The sequence below is a fragment of the Indicator indicator genome, chromosome 2 (assembly GCF_027791375.1).
Source record: "Indicator indicator isolate 239-I01 chromosome 2, UM_Iind_1.1, whole genome shotgun sequence".
Taxonomy (NCBI): Eukaryota; Metazoa; Chordata; class Aves; order Piciformes; family Indicatoridae; genus Indicator; species Indicator indicator.
The window spans coordinates 13,297,940-13,318,956 of record NC_072011.1 but is presented as its reverse complement, the minus strand read 5'-3'; the positions used below and the strand labels follow the sequence as shown (position 1 = coordinate 13,318,956).

Below are 21,017 nucleotides of genomic sequence, written 5' to 3'. Positions count from 1 at the left end.
AATGTGATCTCATTTAAAAGTAAAATAACTAGAGATGTTTAACTTAATTGCTTGTTTATGGTACTATTTGATTTTATGCTATATATTTAATATTTTCTTCCTCCCTCCATTTGTAGATCATCCAACAATACTTAAGGTTGATGATAGGCAACGGCTTGCTAGAGAACGGAGAGAAGAACGAGAAAAACAGCTAGGTAAGGCCTACTCTAAATTGCTTTTTTTTAATGTACTATCATCTGTCAACATGCTTTTAGAAGCATCCAGAAAGATGGTTGTGCTAGATATTCAATAATGCCATTTTTAGATACATGATTGCATCTTTAAAGTAAATCTTTTAATTAATGCCCATTTTGGGATTATTCATTGCTATACCTTTCACATACCTATTACTTTTGTGAATCAGAATGAAAAATTGTTTGATTTCTTACCTCATGTAGAGAAGCTTCACTGTTGTAAATGGAATGTCTACATTTTTAGAATATTTTAGTAATTAATGTTAGGCTACTTAATGTTGAATTAGAATTGCAGAATATGTTGCCAGTGCATGGTTTGAATTTTCTTATATAAACCCGGGATTTTCCAGGTAAAACCTTTAGTAAGTGTCAAATAGATGTGCTCAATATCTTATAAAATATCAACTGTGCATGAGCATGTCTACACATCTACACCATTAAAGTGAACAGTGAAGGTGAAGATTACTTACCAAGCAACTGGCAGTGCGCAGTATACTGAGTGTGGTGGTAAGAGATTTACAGAATTACATGAAATCAAATTGATGGCTCTCTGAAAACTATTTATGTATTTAGCTGCCACAACATTCTGTGGCAATTAGGAGGTTGAGAAGCACACATATTTCCTCGTATTTCTTTTACATGTTCACCCTGATTTCTTTGGATGCTGTATTGTACTTACTGCCTGAGAAACAGAAGTTCTTTATTTCCTTTTTTTTTAGCTTATGTATGTTTGTAGAACTGTATCATAACTCCAGTTAGAGTTATGCTTTTTTATTTTTCCTAACCCAGAAAGCCATAATTTATTGCCATCTGGGTCCTAATAGTATTAATATGCTTCCTTCTGAAGCTGAGGTTAGTGGTATACACAGTGGTATACAGAGTCTTAGTTTCTTCAGGTTCCAGAGCAAATGGAGGTTAATGGCCCATTTTAATTAATTTGTTGTAGACGAGACTTCCATGTCTTGAATTTATTTATTTTTATGGGAGGTTTGATCCTTGTGTTGTAAAAATGCTTTGCTAAAGTCCAGAGAGATATGCCTTTGTTAGGTTTTCCTGAACTCTGATTTTTCTAGCTACAGTTATTAATAAATGTATTCGTCTGTTACTGGAAGGACAAGAGTTCTGTTGAGAAAAATGTCGTTTTGTGTGACATATCTTAAAAGCAACATCAAACTGGAGGGTTTTTATAAGTTGATCTGGAATCCATCATTTTTAAATGGGAGAGTTCTGCATGTCCCCATGATGCATAAGCATATTGTGTGTTCTGGCCTAAAGAAGTATTTGAACTAACAAGAAAACTGAAAGTTGCATTGTAGTTTGATCTGTATATTTATCTGCTAACATTATGATTTAGGAACTGTCTCTTGAGACTTGTGTTGCAGCACAGCAAAGCAACGATTTTTCATAATGGCGTGCACGCTGCTTCTTTTTTCTCTCTTTTTTTTTTTCTTCTTTTTCAGTGCAGAATCTAGATAATCAGTCATTTGTGTCATGTGAACCAGAGCAAAGAAATGCCTAAGCTGTTTATCTTAAACATCAAGTTGTATAATGTTGTTGCATAAATGACTCTTGCTGAAAATTAGAGTTGGATTTTGTTAATACTAGGTCATCAGCCACACAACAGTAAAACAACTGAAGGAATTATTGTTTATAGAATTAAGTTGGATTTAAACTTAATTCCTTTCCTTTTGATTCAGGGGATCTGTCAAGTTTAGCAAAGTCTTCTTTTTAAGAGGAAGTTGAGCATTTCAGTCATACCCAACTGAAATTATTCTCTGCTCTTCTGAAAAAGAAGAGACAGCACCCAGTTGTGTAAGTGTAGAGCAGGTAGTAATCTTAACAACTTCAATTTGTCATTTCAGCAACTTGAACCGCAGGAGCTCACATTACCCATCTTTTCATGAAAATCAAGTTGTTTCACCCTTCTGTTAAGTTTTTGTGGAGCACTAGCTTAATTATGATTATGGTTATTTATTGGGCCATATTCTGATGTTTTCCCCTTTTTTTGTTTACTCTCAAGTTTTGTTTAAGTTCTACTGTGCTATGATTGACATGGCTTTCACTGTGATCACTATGCACTCTGCACTCTTGAGGGTTGCTTGCACCTGGCAGGGTTATTTTATCAGTCTTCTTCTACTTACCAACTTTGGGTGTCTACCTCTTTTTAATGAGAGTTTAGAGAGTGGGGAAAATGAGTGCTGTCATTTTTGTTGTCTGGATACGTGTAGTGTATGTGTAGTGAGACTGTCAGTATCTGCTGTTTCTTGAGGATCACATTATGCTACCTAATTGGAAAGAATAAAAAGGCTTCTACAAAAATGCCCCTTTCTCCATAGTATGTTCTTGTCTAGTTTTGGAACTTCTGAAAACATGGAAGGCACATAGGGCCACGTGCTATTTTGGCTAATCACCCTGTTGAGAGGGAAGGATTTTTAGTTCCTTCACTGTAGGAAAGGTATTGCTTTTAAAATGCCATCCTAACACATGAAAGATTACAATTTTTTTCCCTTTTTTTCTGTGCAACTTATGTTTTCCATAATGAGTTGTGTTAATTTTGGGGGGTTTAGCTTTATTCTTAGGCTTGCCATTTCACATGAGCAGAAATAAAGGAATTGCTCAGCAGCTGTGCTTTAAGGTTTTTTTTATTCCTTGATCATTTGTTAATGTGTATATTACTTATGATGTGTACATTCAGGCTTTTAAAAGGTTATTAGGGTAATCTTTCCTTGATTCTATAAATAATGCTTCCAGTGTGTCACTTGCTCTTTAGTAATTGTGTTTTAATTTTGTGCTGTCTTTGTCAGCACTCTTTCCTGCAGTGCCTATGTATGAAGTTAATGTCTGTCCTTTAAAATACAACCATCAGATCTCTCTCTGTGAGACTAACCCTCTTGGCTCATTCAAGATGGGAATCCCAAGAGAGGTGGTGGTAGGTGAAGATGATAGCTGTCAAATGTGGCTCTTCTTAGAGCACAGAGTGAAAGGAATTGTCACACTTCTGGCTCCAGCTTGTGTCATAGGCTCCTTTGCATGTGTCATGATGACTGGCTGTGTTTGGCACTGGAGGCTATGTGAGACAGATGTCAGAACTGAGTTGTTTGTGAATGCAAGCACTGTTGATGGCCTGGTCAAACAGGGAAAGTTTACTAAAAGCTACTGCTTTTTCGGTAGAGAGGCTTCACCCTTGTCTCTGCCATATTGATTGAATCTGTACTGGCAGATTAAACAGTGCTGAAGAGCATTTCCTGGTGCTGAAACTCAATTGTTCTTACTATTGAACTGTTATGATGGATCCTGGCAAGATTTTGGCTCCAGCCAACTATCTGTCTCCCCACTCATTCCCAGACAAGGTTTGGGGATTGTCAGAGGAGCCTTATGGGCTTTCCCCCATGTGTTGACTGAGTACTGGCACCATTCTATGGGGTAGAAGTTTAGTAGTACAAGTAAAAGTTGGTCAATGCCAGATATGCTCTGGACACTTTCCATTTACTAGCACAGATCTGGTTCTCCATAACTGGAAAGAAAAATAAAAATGGGAATAGGGAAAATTACTGGAATTTTGAAATTAGTTTCATTCTGGTAGGCTTAGGTAGAGGCCTATCAAAGAAGAAGAGTTGGAGATTTCTTGGTTTTGCTTTGCAGTCCCTCATTCATCAGAAAAACATTTGAAGTCTTACATTTGTGCATGTTTTGTCTACAGTAATCCTGCTTAAACACTGACCTTTTTTTTAGTCACTATTATGATCCTATCAAATACACATGGCTCATTTACTTTTTGGCACTGAGAACAAAAGATGGTAATCCTGCCATTTTACTTAACTCTTCATAAGGAATATGCCTGAGTTTCAGGTTGGTGACATACATTAAACTCTTAATATTTACAATGCATCAAAATAATATTTTAAAAATCACATTAGGATATGCATTCATCTTCCATTTGAAAGTGAGCATTGGCAAAATAGCACATTAATAAAAATTATTTTTTTATTTTCCCTGTCAGTGAATTCCCTCTGATTTATTCTCTTTTTCTAGCATTTGGGACCAGAACTTTATCAAATATTTCCACAGTCAGAAGCCCCACAGAAACTTATGCTCAGTGACTTTAGCATATAAATAATTTGGGATGTCCTCAGAAGACTTGAGTGTCAGAAGTGCTTATAAGACAAGAAGACAGTTTTAAAGGAAGGTTAGTTTAAAGGTTTCTGTGCTGAATATCCCTCCAAGCATGGTTATTGGGGAAAGGTTGGCTTAGAGAATCTAATGTTAACTTCAGCTTTAATTGCAGACCTGAAGTTCACCTTCTAATTCATTCAGTCAGCCATTTCTGTGGAATGTCCCCATTTTTAGGTATGGTTAAAGCATCACTGATCCATTTTTCTGCTAATGTAGCAAGGAGGCAATCACAGTCTCAGACAATGCAGAGCTGGCAGTGAGGAAAGGTGAAACAGCGGTCAGAAGAGAAAGCTATCGCTGAGGTCAGTGCTATAAAGTCAGAAAAGATAAAGGCTGGAAAGATTGACAAAGACTATAAGATCTTTACTCAGGTAAGCCGTCCATCCAAAGTGGATGCAAAAGGCAGACTGAGAAAGTGTGTTGCTGGAATGATCTGCTTTTACATAGGCAGTAAACCGGAAGAAAAAGGACTGAAGTGGAGACAGCAGAAAGGACAGCAAAAGAAGAGCTGGAGGGACATCTCTTACTTCACATAGATCAAGTAGAGGCCTTGGCACTTAATGCATGCTTATCCTTCCCTCACAGCCTAAAACCCCTGCAAAGAAGGGCTTTCTGTCTGTGTGTGTGACTGGTGAAAGAAACTACAAAATAATTTCCACAAAAGAAATGTGCATGATTTGAAGTTAACATCTCCCATATTGCATTAGTTAATTCTAGTGTAAAATTGATTGGTTTCAAGGCTTACATGTCTCTTGATATTGGAAAGTTTCTTTTTTGTTTTCTTTTGCTCTGTTATTCACTCCAGAGGTGCCAGAAATACAGCATTAATTATCTTGCTTTTAATCTAATCCAGCATTACTAGTTTGCAAACAAGAAGGTATTGACAGCATGGTCAGGGCTCAATTTCTAAATCTTGTTTTTATGCTCTAATTTTGTATTCTTCCATCACCTGACTGTATTCAAATTTGTAGTTTGTAGTAAGTAATGAGATAGAACAAGGTCAGGCTGTGACTTTTCTTTGCATTTTTCCAGCTTTAATGTAAGTGTTCCTGTGCTGTTTAAGCTTTCAGCACACGACTACTGTTTGAATGATGACCAAGCTTTCTTTGATTCTTGCATGTTGTCAGACAACGTGTGTTACTACAAGGGTGAGAAGTGTATGAAGTTGTTAAGGCTCAGCCCCAGGAAAACCTTTTTATTGGACCATACCCATACTGGGGTTCAGCACTAGCTCAGCACTGGGCATAGCTTCTGGAGGAGCTATCATAAAAGCAGGTATTTTTCTCTTCCACATCCTGCTGCAGATTGGCTGCTCTTGCAAGCTGATTGGACATTTTAGAGGTATTTTCTATATTCTGTAGGCTCATTCTGCTACCAGCAAAGTGATGTATGTGTCTCTATGAAACACGGCTTGCTGTGCTTCTAGGAGTGCACCTATGTATTCAGAATAGGGCTTAATACTCCTAATTTTTACCTCAGAGGAGGCTTTTTTAACCCTTGAGTAAACTTCAATTTTTACCCTGGAATGCAATTTAGTAATTTCAAACTAATTCAGAAAATTAAAAATAATAATTTCTGACTGGAGCAGCAGGGAAAAAATGTCTGCAAATTCATAAATAAGGATATGAGAACGAAATTTTTAAATGTTATTTTAAGCTTTTCCCTGAAGTCATCATCATATAGCTAAGGACACTGACATGTCTCTGTGTATACTACCTTGCAGATGTCAAAACCAACCCTCAAGTTCATGTAAAAATGTCAGTAGTTCATACAGAAAGCAGTGAAAACAAAGCAGATATTCTCCTTTGATTTTCTAATAAGAGAAAATGTAGGAATTGCAGGAAAGATAATTTCCCTATCTGTAGAAAAAAAATTAATGAAAATAGATATTACACTTTTTCTGAGAAAACAGATATAAGTCAGGCTTCCATGTACTAGTGAAATGCTTGGTCCAAGCATAAGATTAGTAGCTTCTTCATGTTAACAAATGGGTGTATATTTTCTGCTGCCTTTTGCCTGTAATTTAAATATTATGGAAAGAGGTAGCTTTTAGATATGTTTGAAATCAGATCCATTTCTGTTGTTGTTATTTGTTCCAGCTTAACACTTCCATTTGCCTTCATTAAGTGATCACTGATTTGTGCTTCTGTTATTGAAATGTCTTTCCTTATCACAAAAGTATGATCATTCCCTTCTCAGAGGAGCAGAAAGCTGAAAACTAGTGTTCTATCCAGAGGTTTCTGGGACTGTCTTCCCAGCACTAAGGGTGTATGGGAAAGTTAACTCTTTCAAATACTAAAAGATAAAAATGCCTTCAGCCTTTTTCTTTCCAAATTTAGTCTTGAAAGTTCAAATATACTATTTTCATTACTTTTCCTAAACATGATGGGCTGAAGCCAATGGAAATCACCACAAATAATGCCTGAGGAAGATCTAGCCATTTACATTAGTGACAGAAAGAACAATCTCTATCATTTATAGTATGGTAGTTTTAGGCTGATGCTCAGGAAATTTTTCCACGGATTGTGTAGAAAGTGATAGAATGTAAATTAATTATCATTGGATGTAAAGGGAAAGTAATGATAAGGTCTAAATAATCCCATTGGTCTGATAACTAACATAAAGTTAGTTGTATAAACTAACTCTTTCTCTTTTCAGCTCCTTCGCTCTAGCTGATACTAGCTGGTGGCTTTTGCTGACCTTGGCTGCATTCTTGCTGTGGCTAAGTACTAACAAGCTACTCTCTGCTTTTTCTACTCTTTCTCTTTTCCCTTGTACAGGGGGAGGAATGAGAGAGGAAGCTATTGGGAGCCCCCTAGTTTTGTCCAGGGGGGGTTCTTGTGTTGTTTATAAATTGTAAATATATGTGTTGTGGTCAAGGGGAGGAATATTTATTAATTACCCTCACAACAAAAAATAATAAACGATATGGCAAATGGGTATTAATAAAAATAGTAACCCTTTATTAATGAAATATGCCAAAACTCATTAAAAGGATTGTTGTATGGTTGGAAGATATATTTACAGTGGAATTATGCAGTCTTAGGGGAAATATAAATTATTCTATGCAAATTAGGAGGCAACAGCTTGGAAAGAGAAAGTCCCCGAGAGGAGGCAGCACTTGATTACAGCGGGGGGGGGAGCTCGATAAGAACCGTTAAACCCAAAGGGCAGTGAATTAGTTACTCAGAGCTAGTTTCACCCACATGGGGGGATGCTGCTGCTGCTGTGGTAGTTTGGGGCACTCTCATAAAGCACGGCATGGCAGATTGCTGGCAGGAAAGGTTTACCGCATGGTCCCAGGCTGGTCTGGCTTCAGCAGACAGTGGGCAGTTAACGACGCTCTTGGCGACAGGCGCTTGCTTGGTTCCTGGGTAAACTGAGGCATGGCACGATTCTGGTGGCAAGGGGAAGCAGGCTAGGTGACTTCGATTCAGCTTCTAGGCTTGTGGCTTCTCCAACTTGCATGTGTATGGCTCATGGCTTTATCCCAGGCTCTGGACCAGGCACTCGCAGGGCAGAGCAACTCGAGGCGGCAAGCCAAGACAAGGCTAGGCTACCTAGCCACTTGTATATATACAAATTGCCAGAGGTCAGTTGGTCCAACGGGGCACTGAAGCTAACGTGTACCTGCCCATGGAAAGGCGTTCTGCCAGGCTATATCCATAACAGGCAGAAGCAAGGACCTTGTACCTGGGGGAGCAATGGTCAGCTCTCACCCCACATGAACATCTTGTTTACCAGACAGGCAGGAGTCCTGTCCCATTAGTTCCTTCTCCCATGTTGCCCTGTTTTTCTGCAGGAAGGAGGGGAGAGAAAGGGACCCTGTCTAGACATCTTAAGGCCTGTCTGGATTTGTACTGGGTCATGTCATGGCCTTACCATAACAATATGTAAATATTGTATATTTTGTAAATATTAATCACATTTCATATTTCTAGATTGTAGTTTTGCTTGTAAGTACAGCTTCATTTGCTTCCATCTGAGCTAGTCTGGCAATTTTATTTTGGGAGGTAATTCTCTCAAATTAGTTAAGGGGTAATTTCAACCCACCACATATTGGCAAATTAATACACTAGTGAAGTGAATTACAAAATTAATTGGGTTTTTATTCTTTGCTTTTGTTAACCTCTCATATCCTTCAGGAAGTGCTTTATTTTCAGTAGAGAACAAAACAGCCTTTTTGTGCTGGGTTGCTGTTGCAAGCAGATTCCAAGCACAAGAGATCCAGGTGATCTCAGGATCTGTGGAAGTCTTTTATGCTTGCAGCAGTGGCTTGTTACTTTTGCTTTGTTTGGGGTTTTAATTAATTTGTACAGTGCCATGGTGATGGGATGCTATAAGCCTTAGAGCATTCCTGATACAAAGGGTGTCTAACTTAGATTGCAAAGCATATGATGTTGCACAAGGGATCAGTCTAGTTTGACTCTTGAATTGTTAGCTAGGGAAGCTAAAGCTTATAAAAAACATCAAATTGTGCACATTTTGTATGCAATAAATGAAGCAGGATCCAGATTTCCTTAGAAGAGGAGAATAGGGAGTGATTATAATTTTTTCTGAAGAGCTATTTCCATAATTTCTACAGATACACAAATAATAAAAATTGATTGGTACAGTTTGTGCATGTCCATAAAATCATATAAATATTACAAGCTTTCTGTCTCTATGTATCTGTAAATGCTGCCTGCAGAACTGAAGCAAACCCGCTAAACATTTGTGTGTCAGAAATTAAATGTAACAGTAGATGCAAACAGGAAACAATTCAGATAATGAAAGCTATCAAGAAAAGCTTCACAAGAAGTAATTATACAGAAAGAACAGTAGGAGAGAGTAATACCATAGCGTCAAGGAACAGCATTTAACACTTATTTAACATTATTGTGTTCTGATGTAATGAACAATTGCTTGAGGAAAAAGAGAAAGATAAAAACCTAGTGTTGAAATGGGAAAAAGTATTAAAAGTATTGTATTGTCCACAGTGCATTATTAGTTAAGTTCTGTTCACATTTGGTTTTATGGAGTAAAATGTTTTAGCTATTGAGCTCTGAGTGCCTCCTTCCTTTTGTGTCCTCATGAGCAACAGACATGATTTCCCAGTCTCCACAGACCTTTTGTGAAACCGCTGTCTTTAGATGGGTGGCCAGGATATAGTAATTTGTTGATGGGGAAGAAAGAATTCATTTTTGGATAAAACATATCCTAAACTAGGTATATGACATGTCATACAGGAGAAACAGGAATGTGGTGTTGATCCCAACAGTTGGGAAAGATGGACTCAGTCTTTTCTGGACCTAGACAATTGAAAGACAGCACTATGAAAGGTCATGCGGTCCCAGGAAAAGGGTACACAACAGTGAGAGTCATCTCTCTGTCCACCTGTTCTCTTGATCAGCTATTGGCTCTCAAGAAACATCACCAGAGGAATGTTTCTGGTTTACTAAACAGTCTTGCATTTGGAGCACCAATCTTGGCTCTATCTTATGATGTTGTAAGACTTTTATATAGAAGAAGGAGCCTTTGCAGATTTCACTTGGCCTGGAAGCTCCTTTTTCTGCCATATTCTCCCTTTTTTCTGCCCTAGTCTGCAGTTTACATATCTAGAAAATTATTTCTAGAAATCTTCCACTGGCTCTTGCATTGGTGTTTTACATTTGTAGGTGTCAATTATTGTTAGCAATTATCTAAGCAACTCTACTATTCCCTGTTGTTGTAATTACTCTAGCTATGATTGTTACATTTCCTGCAAACATCTTGCCGAACTTTCATCCATCTTGCCAAAAGGGTGCCTTAAGGGTTGCTTGTAGCTGCTGACACAACATCTCTCTGTTAGTTTGTATCCCACAGCAAAATATTTGGTGTCTGAACTGGTAGAAAGTTGTTTTCTTAAGGGAGATACTCTACCTATGAACTGGTTTACTCAGGTTAGAGATTTCTCATGAGATTGTGTCAGCAAGTAGAATCATGGAATGGTCCAGGCCAGAAGGCACTTTGAGAGGTCATCTAGTCCAACCTCCCCACAGCTAGCAGGGACATCCCCAACTAGATCAGCTTGCCCAGGGCCTCGTCAAGCCTTACCTTGAATATCTCCAGGGATGGAGCCTCAAGCACCTCTCTGGGCAACCTGTTCCAGTGTTCCACCACCCTCATAGTGAAGAGCTTCTTCCTAACATCTAATCTAAATCTGCTCTTCCCTAGTTTGAAGCCATTGCCTCTAATCCTATCACCACAGGCTTTTGTAAACAGTCTCTCTCCATCCTTCTTGTAGCCCCCTTCAGGTACTGGAAGGCTGCTATTAGGTCTCCCCAGAGCCTCCTCTTCTCCAGACTGCACAACCCCTGCTCCCTCAGCCTGTCCTGTAGCAGAGGTGCTCCAACCCCCTGATAATTTTTGTGGCCCTTCTCCGGACTCTCTCCATCAAGTCCCTGTCCTTCCTATATTGAGGGGTCCAGACCTGGACGCAGTACTCCAGGTGAGGTCTCACCAGAGCAAAGTGGCAGAATCACCTCTCTGGATCTGCTGGCAACGCATCTTTTGATGCAGCCCAGGATGTGATTTGCCTTCTGGGCTGCAAGCCCACAGTGTCTGCTCATGTCCAGTCTCTTGTCCATCAGCACCCCCAAATCCTTTTCCACAGGGCTACTTTCTATCACCTCATCCCCCAGTCTGTATTGATAGCGAGGATTGTTCTGGCCCAGATACAGAATCCTGCCCTTGCTCTTGTTGAACCTCATGCAGTTCATCTGGGCCCACCTCTCCAGCCTGTCCAGGTCCCTCTGGTTGATATTCTGTCCCTCTGGCATGTCAGCTCAGCTTGGTGTCATCTACAAGTATGGGAGGTTTAAAGTGTGATTTAAGTTGTTCATTTGGTGGAGTGGGATTTGTTTGAGTAGGCAGAAAAGTGCAGAAGAGCATTTTGGTGAAGATGAGTTCTAGTGTTAGAAGAAGTGATTGCAAGGTCTCCTTTGATTGCCTAGAAGCATTTGGATTTTTCGGGTTTGGTATGTGGTTGTGCCAAACCACACAAGGTATCTCTGCTAATTAAAGGCTGGAGTCACTGTTCTAGAGTACAGGATTATAGCAATAGGCTCTCTTTTTCTGGTTTTGCCCCAGATTGCATTTTTAAAATACTGTTTCATATAGGGAGAGAACTTCCTTACATTGCTGGCCTTGGAAAGTCATAGTCTTTTTGACACTTGGTTCTGTTACTGCTTTGTTATCAATGAGTTCCTTCTGGATATGTTTTTCTAATGTGGTTTTCAGTGATGTTTGTCTTGTGACCATCAAGTGCATCTATTCTTGCACTACCATCTGTCAGTTAATGAAAGTCCAGAGGTATCAAATGTCTGGGATTTTTGAAAAGCAAGTAAAAGGTGTTTTAGAACACAAAAATTTCTAGGCCTTGAAACTTTCAAGACAGCAGTAAGGAGAGGTCCAGGGTATCACATGTAAATGGTTTCATTTGTACTACAGCTGGAACTTGTGTTCTAAATAACACTTTAATGAAAAGTCAAAATCTGACAGGGAACAAACTTTGTCTTGTAGTATTTCTTGATTTGTCTTGATTAACACTTCTGAAACATTGTTCAGAGCTGTGCAGCAGTGGAGTTATATGTCAGATTAAAGTTTACCTTTAGTCTAACTTCTTTATAGGTAACTTATTTCCTTCTGGTCAGCTGTTGGTATGACTAGCCATCTAGGCGCTAGAATTGTCATCCCAACCATTTCTATTGTAAGAGATCTGTATTGATAGTTTTCTTTATTTTTTTTTTAATCTTATTACAGAAAATTATGATGGTTTGTATAACAGAAGCATATTCACATAGATCTGACTTAGGTATTTAGGTGTTCTAAACTAATAAAAAATTCTTTCTTCCACATAGAAATCAGGTGTTCCAAGAATTTAACTATTTTTAGTGGTGACTCATAGTAAATAAATTGAGATTAAATTAAATGTATGTGTGACCAGGGTACACAATATGTTAGCACATGGAGAGATTAAGGATATTATGTATGTCTTCTTATGAAAATTAGGTCAGAATTTTTTTTCCACACAGGTCGGTTATTCAAATTGTATTAAAGGTTTAAGCACATATTGCATATTTGTGCATTTATTTCTGATTTTTCTCACAGCTGCAAGGGAATCCATCTGGTTAGAAAGAAAAGAGAGAGCCCGGCAACATTATGAAAGACACCTGGAGGAACGCAGAAAGAAGCTAGAAGAGCAGAGATTAAAGGAAGAGAGAAGGCGAGCTGCCGTAGAGGAAAAGCGAAGGCAGAGACTAGAAGAAGATAAGGTAAGACTAAATGCCAGAAAAGCACTTTTCAGCTTGATTTTACAATAAGATACAGTATTATCAAAATTTTTCTTTAAGAGTTGAGTGGAAGAATGCAACATAAGCCATGGTCAGAATGAAAGAGCTTGCAAAAGAGGATTTAAAGCCTTAGATACTGATTCTTAAAGTGTCCTTCAGCAGTCAAATGCAGCTAAGTTGAGCATGTCAGGGTTACAGTGTATGGCTGTGCACAAACTCATGCAGAAAAATAAAAACTGAGTTATTGTGTATGGTTATCTGTTCGTTCTTAGACTTTTAGTATAAGGGTAGCTAAAGAATAGTTGCCCTAAGGAAACCTTTAAGAATGTGTGCAATGAAATATGCTCTTGGCTGATTTGTTTCAGTTAAGCTGAGAACTCCATATAGCATAAATCCTATGTAAATCAGCTCATCCTTGTGGATGTTTGTTTCCAATCTCTCCCACTGTTCTAGTGTTTCATAGGTGGGAGATAACAAGATGGGAAGTAGTCCTAGGGCAAGCTTGTGTAGAGGCTGCTGTAATAGGGCAACTGTTTTCTCTCTGCAGTTCTGCAGGTCTCAAACAGATCTTACCTTTTCAAAATTACAGTTAATATTTTTACTTATTTACCACTTAATTGCTGCTTAATCCTGTTGCCAGCATGTGTCTTAGTAGGCAGCACATAAGCTTGAACACAACTGCAAGATGCCTTCTAGGTGTTGTCTGCATGGAGGGTAGAAGATTTTGATGAGAACAAACCTGACCCAATAGTATCCAAATGTCTTATCCTGTTGTACTTAAGGAACGACATGAAGCTGTTGTACGTCGCACAATTGAAAGAAGCCAGAAGCCAAAACAAAAGCAAAACAGGTGGTCCTGGGGAGGAGCACTGCATAGCCGCATTAATAACACAGGTAAAGAGGGAGGCTTCGTTTGCTAGCCAGTTTCCCTGTCCTGACAACTGGAATTTACTTTGGATCTGTTAAAAAGAAGGATGATTCAGTGTATGCTGGTTTAAATTCTTTGCTCTTGAGCTTATTGCTAGCAATGGCATGTTTCTGACATTCTTATGTAGCAAAAAACAAGGAGAAATCTGAACAAAATTTAAAACTTGTTTCAGGAGTTGAATCTGTAACTCTTATCTTGCTACAGCTTCTCGCTTCTGCTGCTTTGCTGTCCTTTGTGTTTGTGGTGTGCTTGTGCTGTGTCAGTCTTGTGATATGAGCTACTCTCTGCAAATGCTAAATATCATGACTCAGAAAAGGTCTGGTGGAATTTACCAAACAATGAGATTAAAACAGACACAAGGAAGAAAAATTGTTGTTTGTAGTAAGATACCTGTCCCCTGTACAGATATTTTTGGAGATAAAAGTCTCTTTTTTTCCTTAGAAAAACTTAAAATGGGCAAATTAAGTGAATTTTAACTATGTGGTTTCCCCCCCCAATCATCTTCTCTAACTTAATCTGCCAATCATTAATGTGTAAATGCCCAGTTACATATGACTCAAACTCAAAAAAGAGAATTTGTCCTTTATTTCTTTCACCAGAAAGTGGTACTTAGAATTCTTCTCTTTCTACTCTGTGTACAGTTCAATGTGTCCAACATTTCAAGAAGAAAAAAAAAAAGAAAAAGTTGAGAAAAGATTGCTCTGAAATCTTTGTCCTATTTAAGTTCAATGAACAGTTATTTTTTGCTTAACTCTGTATAACTTACTTGATTTTTATTTTCTTTACTGTGAAAAATCATTTTCTTGCATTCTGTCCCTAGGTTATTTTTTTGAATCATCATTCACCTTTCTCGATTTAGCAGGCCTGGAGCACCACTTCAGATCTCTGGGTGGTGCTAGAAAACCTGGTACATTATTGCTGTGGTTTGTTGATTCCTTCACCCATAGCTAGTCCTCAGGAGATGAGATCATCAGTAACTAAACCACCCTCATGTAGTTGCAATGCATGCTTAACATCATGCTGATAGATTAGAACTGTAGTTAGTAACAGATTTTTTTATTATTATTTATTTTTTACTATGGAGAATTACTACTGGCTGACTCTAAAGATTTGGCACAATTCACTGAAATGAAGCATAGTGTTCTGTCTACTGGAATTCAAGGTGACTCAAAATATTTTTGTCTTTTCTAAAACCCTTTTGGCAACTGCTTATACACAGGATTGCCCATTTTTTTTCCACATGAGTGCAGGCATGTAACCAGCTTCACTGGCTAATGTGTTGCTCGTGGATATTTTAATTGTTGGGGTGGTTTGTTTGTTTGGCTTGGTTTTGGTTTGTTGTTTGTTTGTTTTTAACAAAGAAACCATCAATCCTCTAGGCAATAGATTGAATTTGGACTGCTCTATGAATCTTCTTTATAGGATTCATATTGATAACACTTATACACAAATCTTCATGCTGAATTTCACTCATTTAAATAATGTTCATAGATATAAGACAAGTGTTGGTATGCCAGACACAAGAGGTGACTTTGCATATTGTCATTTGTTGTCTTCAGAAAGCTGTTTCATGCAGTACATCCTTTCTGCCAAATGTAGAAACGGCTGTACTGATATGCTGTGCATTTTCTCAGCTATATGTTAGGTGTAAGAGATCAAAATCCCTCCCCCATTCCCACAAATACTGTTCTAACAAAGATCATCTGTGACGCATCAAGCCTGAGTATCCTGTCTCTGGTACTGACTGTCACACAGCACTCATCAATATGCCCCACAGATGAATATGGCATAATCTTGCCAGCCTAGAGAAGTCTTGTTCTTATCTATAACATATAGATTTCTCCTTTTAAAAACCCTTTCTGAGTTTTATCCCCCCTCCAATTACCCATTTTGCTGATTCTGTGCCCTCATTGAGTCATTCTAACTTTACACAGAGTAGGCAAATAACCTTTCTTCACCCCAGCCAGTTATAGTGAATCCTGTGTAGTTCGTAGATCTGAGGAGAGTAAAGACATTTTTTCATGAACCGTATTTCTATGATTTTTTTACACATTTCTTTGATTTTTTTTAATCCACTAGATCAGAACAAGTAAATACAATGCTGATTTGTCATAAACAATTCAGCAGTGTCCTTCTTCTTGTTGTCAGTGTCTTGAGTTTGTAGCTGCTTCCAAAACAATATGTAGGCATGTTTTTGCACACAGAGAATATGAATCAGCAGAGCATTTAGGCATATGCTCAAGCCTCACTGAATTTCAACATGGTTGAGTGCTTTGCTGAGCAGTGCTGAGCTTCAGTACGTCTAAAATGTAAGCAAAAGCAGAACTGACTTTCCAAGCATCTTCTGAATGTTGGATTTCCAAATGGAGGACATGTCATTGATGCATGTACCTCTGTATTTTTGAGAGAATGAAAGCATATAGCTGGTCTGTTCAGCCCAGTCCTCTTCCTCTGCCATTCGTAGCAGGTTTCATAAGGGACGCACACATGCACTAAGCATGTGCAATCTGTATTGTTGAAACAGCCATCACCTCCTCAGTAGGGTGCAGATGCTGACTCTGCAGCAGTTGCACGGGCAAAATGATATAATGCTTCTCTAAAATATACAGAACCTATTAGGAAAAATAAACCCCTTTAGTATTACACATCAAGCACAACATTGCAACCATTCACAGAAACACATTTTCCTTATCTCCTAAGATGTGTGCTGGTTTGGATTGACTAACTGCTACTTCATGCACAGCAGGTAGAAAACTACCCTGTGATGAGAAGTTCAGGAGTTACATGTACCTAAATTAGGGATTTTTAACTAAATCTTTTAATTCCTTTTGTGCTTACCCTTGCTTCCTGTGGGAGCTAGTCTTCTCTTAATCTTTCAGCCTTGTATTGTCATCATATTGGTGTTCTGCCTAGTGACAGTGCCAGTCAAATGTGGCCTTTCTTTCAAGCACTAAGGGTTTGGGGTTTTTTAATAAATAATCTCATGTTTTCAAGCATGTTTGTCCTTCCCGGAAGCTTTCTGTTTTGAGTCACAGTCAAGGTTTTTGTGAGAATATTGAAAGGAATGAGAAAATATAATCTTGTCTACTAGCATCCACTTTAGATCCTTCTGTAAAGCTTTGGATTGCAAACCTGACTGAATGATAATCAATAAAAGGAATATTTTATATATTTAAACCTGAATGGTTTTGTGCCCAGTCTTTGAGTCACCTGTACAAGGTCTACTGAGAAGTCTATTCGATTTTGAAAGTTCTTGTGGTAGATCAGGAGTGACCTAGTCATGTTTTCCTCCTCCCACTAGTGAGCTAGGAACTTGCACTTTTGCATGCGGGCTGTCAATTAGCATTATCTCCATTTGTTTTAGATCCAGACAGGCGATCTGTTTCAACAATGAACCTTTCGAAACATGTTGATCCAGTCATTAACAAGCGGCTCTCCTCCTCATCTGCAACATTACTAAATTCTCCAGACAGAGGTACAGTTTCAAAGAAAGAAAAAAAAAAAGAAAAGAGAAAAAAGCAAGAAAGAATGTTCTATACTGAGATATTACTTTGCACATAAAACAAGCTTCTGAAGTCGTTTTCTGTACTTATCTAAGTGGGAGTGAAAAGACTTCAAATGTGAAAAGTAAATGGTTGAACATTTTTTCCTGTGAGAGGAAATACGTACTAATTGTTTCTTTTAAAACAAGAGAACTTACCTAAAGAATTTTACATTAGCAAATGATAAAAGCAGTGCTTCTGTCAGGTTTTTAGTAAATGAGGTACAACTATTGAAAGAATACATCGCTCCACAGTGCATGCAGTCACGTGTGACCTTTAATTTGCATTAGGCCATTTTGTCATTGTTTTGTTTTCTTTTTGTCTTTGGTAGTAGTTACTGAATATCTAAGAACATGTTGCATGAAGCTTTCACGCAGTTATTTTATTACCATTTCTTATTATTTTTATTGAAGAGATACGAGTGGGTTTTATATGGTCTGTTTATTGACTTTTTGTGTCCAGTTACTTTTCAAAGATTGCTTTGTTTCAGTGTATGTTTTTGATGTTTACAACTCTGCACAACTGATAAACCATCAAGCTTTTAAAAAATTAACATAGCTGAATTGCTGCCTCTGTTCTGAGGATTTATGAGATTGAAGCATTGAGCTTAAAGCAGTTTTATAAAAGAATGTCTCTTGTATAACTTTTGCAAAGAGCTTTAGAGAAAAGAACTTGGTAGGGATTTTTTTGTCCTCTACTGAGAACGAGAAGTTTTATCCCACTTCAGTCCAGATATATGCATATTTTCAGAAACAATTTTTAAAATGGAATTTTGGTTGTGTTGCAAAACTGATGGGTAGACATCATTATTTGTGTGTCTTAACTAAGTTCCGTGTTTTGTGTGCGTGTATGTGTGTATCTGGTTGATTTGATGAGCCATGTTAATCCTAGTGGGCTAACTTAGTTGTAGAGTCTGGTAACTTGCAAAAGAACTACAGCATTATACTAGGAAATAAATTATTTCAAAACTCTAACAGTTTTTTTTTCTCCAAATATTGTATTCCAGTTAGATGTATTTTTATTAGCTTTATAGGTGTGTGTGTATATATGTATCTATACATTCAGGTAGTTGCGGTTCTTTGCCAGGCTATGCTTCTTTTTGAGGAAGGATCTTGGAAATGGTTGAAAGAGATGACAGCAGAAGGCATTAAATATGAATAGTCTCTTAGAGACTATAACTTATTGTGTTCTAATTCCTGCCATCCATTTCAAATTCAGAAGTTAGACCAAATACTGGACAGTCTATCAATAGAGAAATGAAAGGGATATTAACGTGATGATTGTATGTCAAAAGCTTTAAATGTTGAGACATTCTTTGCATGGCATTTTCATTAGAACAGCACAGACCTCTTCATAAGTCTTTTGTGTCTTTCTCCAAGGCAGAAGGCAAATCCAAATACTGTAAATGCTCTATTTCTTGTGCAAAGTCATATACCTAAATCTAGTTGAGTGTGTGCCTGGAGAAATACCACTGATCTCTCCAGTGGCCTCAAGGTCTTAAGAGATGTTCTGTCTGCTCCCCATTTCACCTTCCACAGGACACCCAATCACACCTCGTAATATAAAAAAAAAAATACTCCTATCTGCAAAACAGCAAGCTGGAGATGGGGATGGTAAGCTTACCCTAAGTGGCTTATAGCTGTCATCCAGAACAAGTCTTCTTTTTTACCATTTGAAGGGCAGGATTTCTTTTTTATTCATTTATTTGTTTTGGCCCAGCAAAAGGCAAAAGTTTTTGTTATCTAATTGCCTAAAGGCCTAGTCAATTCCTTTTCAAGTATAGTGTTGCTATATAGCTCTTTATCAGAGTTTTACAATCAGGTAGCTAAACCAAGCTTCTCATTATGCTTTTATGTTACTGCTACAGATGCGAGTAGTTGAAACTGCGAGAAAACATGAACATGTATTCAAGTGGAGAAAGCTGCTGTTGACCAATAAATTTTGATAATTTATTCTTTAAAGAAAGCTTAGCAAGTGGGTAATACTTTAGATGATGTGTGAGTTACAAACTTGCTTATTTTTGAAAAGCAGAGCTTGCACCATAGTTGTGTTCCTCCTCTCTGCAGTGCTTTTCTTTTGAACAGGTGATGGTCTCAATCGCTGTATCACTTCTGCCACTTTTACAGAAGAAATTCAGGGACTCCAGTATTGTTTCCCATTGAAAGGGAATCTAAGCATAGAGCAGTATTCTCCCCATCTACTCCTCACCATGTTTGTGGCTTTATATGAGCAAACACCACAGTTATCAGTGAGAGTTTCCTTTATGGTGCTCATCAGGAAGCCTGTTAAATCCCTGCGTCCCATCTGTTCCTAGAACTAGTCAGATACTTCTGTTTGCTTACTTGCAATTTATCCAGCTGCTGCTAAACAACTTTTTAGTATTCAGTTTTGTATATCCTGAAAACAAATACAGATTATTGTATCAGTTCACTGCTGCTGTCCCCCTGAGACTTTTCAGTTACAAGGGACCTTGATAGGCTTGAGAGGTGGGCCAATGCCAGTCTCACGAATCCAGACCATTGCTTATATGGAGAAGAGAGTTTTTCTTGGTCTCTCTTAGCTCACTGTTGGTGACTATCAGCTAGCTCACTTCCAAACACTGCCGCAGTGCTGTTAGTTGGATGCTGTGGGCACAGAATTGCTTCCAGCAGGTACTGTTGATATAAGGTCCCCTGTGTTCCGGCAGAGAGTGAAACCGTACTCACCTTTAGGACAAGTGACATGGGATAGGTGAGACAAGGCAGGTTAGTGTTCTAAGTCATCAGTCTCTTAACTGTGTTCTCTTGAGACTATTTCATCTGTGGGACCTAATGCGTAAGGTCTATGGCTGACCAACAGGACCATATTACATTGTGACATTTACTTACCAGCTGTTTATAGCTGTACAGATGAGCTCCAAGAAATTGACAATGTACATAGTATTGATTTATTGGCCTAAAATTTCAGAGTTTGCTTTCTAAAGTTGTATGAATTTTGTGTTAAACTAAAGTAGACTATTTTCTCTAGGTTCATCCATACTCATGACTCTGAGCCTCACCTAGGATAGCCTGAGAGCACAAAACACAATCTGTTGTCTTGCAATTGTAGCTTTAAACAGTGATCATTCTGAGCATGGTGCATCCAGTTTAATGGAGTTCTGTGATTTTTTTCATAATTATTAAATTATAACTTTAATGGTAATGTGTGTGGTGTAATGATGGTCTCTGTAGGGTATTTTGTTTTTCTGTATAACCTGTCCCAGTGTAAAATGGAACCATTAATCACAAGGAGCTCTGGTAGTAGTACATTGTGTAAGGACATTTATCCAGCGGGCCTGCTGTGTTTGAGAGTCCTATAGTAATGCCCCTTATTGAGAGAGCAGACTTTAGGGAAGCAATTCGAGAAGTGAAAAACAGCAGTGAGGGCAGATTTGGCAATTATATTTGCATAGGTTGAGGCTGAGACTGGCCCCTCTTTTCATGGGGCTCAGCATGGAGTAGATTAAAGACAGATTCAGGGTTTATGGCTGTTGAAGGTGACTGATCTCTGCCTTTTAAAATGCAAATGAATCTCAAATTTATTACAGTATATCATTTCGATTAAATTTTTTAGAGACGATCTCATAAATTCAAGCTTCAGTTTTGTTGCCATAAACACTAATTTAAGGCCAATGAATACTGAGATGTAAGAAAACCTGATTTTGTGGGCAACATCCAGATTATTGCTATGATGTAAAATTATTGTAATTAACTACTATGGGAACTAGTTGAATGTTTTGTTTGGTGGTGCTCATTGTAATAAACTTGTTGCATCAGAGTATCAAAGAAACATCTAGTTCAATACAAAAAAA

General features: G+C 38.1%; 1 protein-coding gene across 1 annotated transcript in view; it reads left to right on the top strand.

The window, feature by feature from the left end:
- MAP7 (microtubule associated protein 7) overlaps positions 1-21,017 on the top strand; it is a 105,053-nt gene that overhangs the window by 56,993 nt on the left and 27,043 nt on the right. Inside the window, exons 4-8 of the mRNA XM_054393466.1 lie at positions 117-194; positions 12,537-12,700; positions 13,501-13,612; positions 14,467-14,553; positions 17,011-17,121. Of these exons, the coding sequence (XP_054249441.1) occupies positions 117-194; positions 12,537-12,700; positions 13,501-13,612; positions 14,467-14,553; positions 17,011-17,121 (552 nt within the window). The remainder of the gene's footprint in view (positions 1-116; positions 195-12,536; positions 12,701-13,500; positions 13,613-14,466; positions 14,554-17,010; positions 17,122-21,017) is intronic.